The sequence below is a fragment of the Octopus bimaculoides genome, chromosome 12 (genome assembly GCF_001194135.2).
Source record: "Octopus bimaculoides isolate UCB-OBI-ISO-001 chromosome 12, ASM119413v2, whole genome shotgun sequence".
NCBI classification, from domain to species: Eukaryota; Metazoa; Mollusca; class Cephalopoda; order Octopoda; family Octopodidae; genus Octopus; species Octopus bimaculoides.
In genome coordinates, this window is record NC_068992.1 from 3,319,206 (window position 1) to 3,323,130 (window position 3,925).

The following is a 3,925-nucleotide window of genomic DNA, read 5'->3' on the forward strand; positions in this document are numbered from 1 at the left end:
TTCAGTCATAAATTAATTTTCTTAAGAATTAGCACATACTGAATCTTTTCATTTTCTTTTAAAAATGTGATCTGCAGCTATATCTGTTTGACTGATAAATAATTTTCATGAACAGTGATCATTTTCTATGCATCATTAATCAATGGATATGTGATTTCACCAAGAAATTTTAGTTACTTCCTCTTTTTAAAGATTTAGAATTATTAATAAAAGGGGAAACTATTTCTTCTTTTTAAAGCCAATGGAAAATGTTGCTAGTTTGTTCTTGCGCAGCTTGTACATGTAATTAAGCAGCATGTAGGCACCTGAAATAGAACAAAAAAGTAAGTTAGAATACTATAATTCAAAGATACTAGTTAGCAGTGGTCTATAATGGAGAGGATCAGTTAAATAAAGTTCACAAAATGGAATACAATGTAAGCCCAAGGAGAAAGTAATGATAGTTCCTGTCTAAAATGTTACAATGGTTTTGAATTTTGATAAAAACCTATTCTATTCTGCCAGAATGGGAAACAGACACAAAATGATGACGATGATGACATATCAATTTGAAGCTACAAAATGATTCATTCAAAACAATGTGAATAAATAAGCATTAGATTTGAGAAAGTAATCTGAATGCGAAAGGATTAGAGAAATGTTTTTAGAAAAGGAATTATCTTACCTGGAATCAATGAAAATAAGTAGAATCTTAAAAACCAAGGAAAGTAAAATGAAAAATTTAAATTATTTGGCAGTGTCAAAGTAAATTTCCCAGAAATTTCATACATAGGTGCTCCAGCTAATATTATAGTTCCTAAAACGAAAATAGAAATTAAAAGTCAAAATGTGATTTTTAAAAGAAAGAAGAAAATGAGATAAATGAAATAAATTTTGCAATAATCAGGATGATAAAAGGTTCGCAATGTAATAAATATATGAAGCTCTTCAGTAAAACATAGTCTCCCTTTCAAACAAAGATAAGCAATAATAATAAGTTGATACAGAGCACACAAGAAGGGATGGATTTTAATAGCTGACATGTTGCTGTTATAATCTCACCTTCTAGAAATAATCCTAATGGGTAGAGCACAAGCCAAGCTGAATACCGTAACCAAGTAATGAGAGCTGCTTCACGCTTAATTGACTGCAACATATAGTAAGGGTACCTAAAGATAGAAACAAAGTGTTAAAATATTTCAAAATATAAACAGAGAATTAATGACTTGTAGGGACACCGTACTTTGTTATGCAACCATAATATACTATAAAGAATATTAAATGTTTTTATAAGTCAATACCATGTTCTTCTGTGTTAGCAGTGCTATTACATCCTTTTTTTAAGGTTATCTCTACAGATTTTTTATTAAAGCAATGTGTTTGTGGATGGTTAAAGGGTTGGATGTGATGCTAAAGGAGCATGAACCCCTGAAATATGGCATATACACCTGTTTTTCCATCTTTGATTGCATTGTTTATATGAAGTGGATTGAGATGTGAAGCATGAGAGGAATTCCAACCATGTTTCGTGGTTCACTACCTCAACAGCTCCTTTATAGGATCCAGTGGCCAAAGACATCATCAGGAGGAACCAGGTCCGGTTTCAGCCCCTACTCCTCTACCGCATAGTTTTGGCCCGTGCCCTCTCTAAACCTGCCTTCCAACAGTGTCATGTTAGTTTCAGTCCCAGCAGCCAGAGCCAGCCAGCTGTTTGGTGGCACAGGCCTTCGAACCAGGAGGAGGGCATGATAATTTATATTGTCACATAACATAATATTAATTTTAATCTAGTAATTTTCATTTATTTATTTTTATGTAAAATTTAATGAGTAAATAGAAAAAGAACCTAGTTTTTTTTCTCAATTAATCCATCCTGACTAATGGAATCTTATTTACAAAAGTTTATTATTTAACTAACCTCTTTCAAAATACCGTCCAAAATATGAACTGGAACATTCCACATAGAAGTTAACAATCAATAAAAATACTTTACCTTATCACTTCTGAAAAACTCCATACAAGGACCAAGTACCAAAATGATGGAACCTGTTGCAAATGAGTATTGCAAGAGACTAACAGCAAGATGAAGTTTCTTCCCAGAACCTATTTGAAATGAAATCAGTTAATTCTATCAAGATTTCAGTTCGAAATCAAGGATGTACAAGAGTGAGAAACAAATAAAGAAATTACATGAAAATGTATATTTGTAATAGAACAGTTTGGTGGTTCTATAATTATAATTCTGAAATTATTTTTGTATTTCAATTAATTATGATAAATTTGGCCCCTTTTTTTTTCCTCTTCAAAAGTCATGAGGACAAGAAAAAGGTGAAGAATATAGAAAACAACAGTGAATGCCAACTTTGGATTATATCAAAATGATGGCATTTCTATAATTTTTTTAAACAAAGCTCACAAATCTTATTGAAGAAATAAAATAAGGAAAATGTTTTTTTACCTGAGTCAGTGCAGCAAAGAAATTGGTACGCACGATTCCAAGCAGAGGATGAAGAATCTCTAAGAAGCTTATGAGTTGTACAGTTATTAATTGACTGCCTAAAGTTTCATATATATTCAGTTTTGAATCTGAAATAAAAACCAGTAGTACAAGTGTAAGTAAAATTCCCTTAAAACAAAAAAAAGAAGGGACATTTTGGGTAATGTAATCCTATGTTACTCATTTTGGCCCCCCAAAAATTAAATAAATATAAAGGGATGAGCTAGTAAGAGCAAAAGTGTAACTTTTTTTTAATAAGTCTTCAAGAAAAACTTAATTAAACAATATTTATCAAACACCCTCCTCCTCTCCTCATTACTCAGCAGGATGTCACTCATACTCATACTCTCTCTCTCACTCATAAGAAAAAAATAAATAAAAACTCTGAGCAATTGTTCACATTAAGTTGAAGACATCTATCACCCTTCATTTTTCCCTGCAGTGACTGCAAAGAGAGATGAAGGGCTATCCCTAGATCTTACCTTGTGCAAACCTTAGCCCTTACATGCCTCCCACAATGCTAACCTGAGCCCTTACACTCCTCCCACAATGCTAACCTTAGCCCTTACCCACCTCCCACAATGACACAAAAACCATATCTTTAAGCATGGTACAACAGCTAGTATTATCACTTAGTAGTTGCAATTTTTTCAACATACTGACAAATCAAACACTCTTGACCTCAAAGCAGTCATTATCAAAACAGCTTTTATCAAACTATCGCCAGATCTGTACTTAATGGACTGTTCAACCTTTGCCTGATCATAACTACCAACCACATATCTACATTGTTATATTGCACTAGTTTTACACTCTACCACACTACAAAAAGTACTACATGCTTTATCCATCTTACATAACAGGATGCACCACAGATGCATCTGGTGCTTCTTATGCTTAATTTTTCACAATTCCTCCCACCTACATTTTATCTTGAAGATGTTGGAACTAAATATCAAATGTATAAATTTCACCAGTCGTAGTGTAGAGATATGAAGGTAAAAGAGGATTATGTAAATGCTAATTACAGGATTTGGAATATCGGAAAAAAACCTTTGTAAATATTTTGAATGTATGAAAAATATATTTTTGAAAATTGATTGGAAATGCAATATAAACATAAAATTCAAGATTAAGTACATTATTTCTGTCTAGAAAGATATTTGTTAACAGGTAATTTCAGGAAAGGTTTCAAATAAGTGGTACATGACATGTTGATGTGAATATCAAATTACTTTTTGAATAGGTGTAAAAAAGGTATACATGTGTGAGGCTCAATCTGTTACCTTTCCAATCCTGCTATCCTTCATTCTTTTTCCTTTTGTTCTAATGGGTGTAAGCATCCTTCACACCAACCAGGCAAGGAATCCCTTACAGCCAACCAATGCCTTGTGGGTGAATTTGGTAGACAGAAACTGTGTGGAAGGCTGTCATATATATATATATATA

General features: G+C 32.5%; 1 protein-coding gene across 1 annotated transcript in view; it reads right to left on the reverse strand.

Moving 5' to 3' along the window:
* Positions 1-6: 6 nt before the first annotated feature.
* The window catches only part of LOC106882568 (very-long-chain (3R)-3-hydroxyacyl-CoA dehydratase), a 10,752-nt gene continuing 6,833 nt past the window's right edge, over positions 7-3,925 (reverse strand). The window contains exons 6-10 of the mRNA XM_014933284.2: positions 2,438-2,565; positions 1,973-2,082; positions 1,042-1,148; positions 665-796; positions 7-305 (exon numbers count right to left, since the gene is read on the reverse strand). Coding sequence (XP_014788770.1) covers positions 220-305; positions 665-796; positions 1,042-1,148; positions 1,973-2,082; positions 2,438-2,565 — 563 coding nt within the window. The 3' untranslated portion in view covers positions 7-219. The remainder of the gene's footprint in view (positions 306-664; positions 797-1,041; positions 1,149-1,972; positions 2,083-2,437; positions 2,566-3,925) is intronic.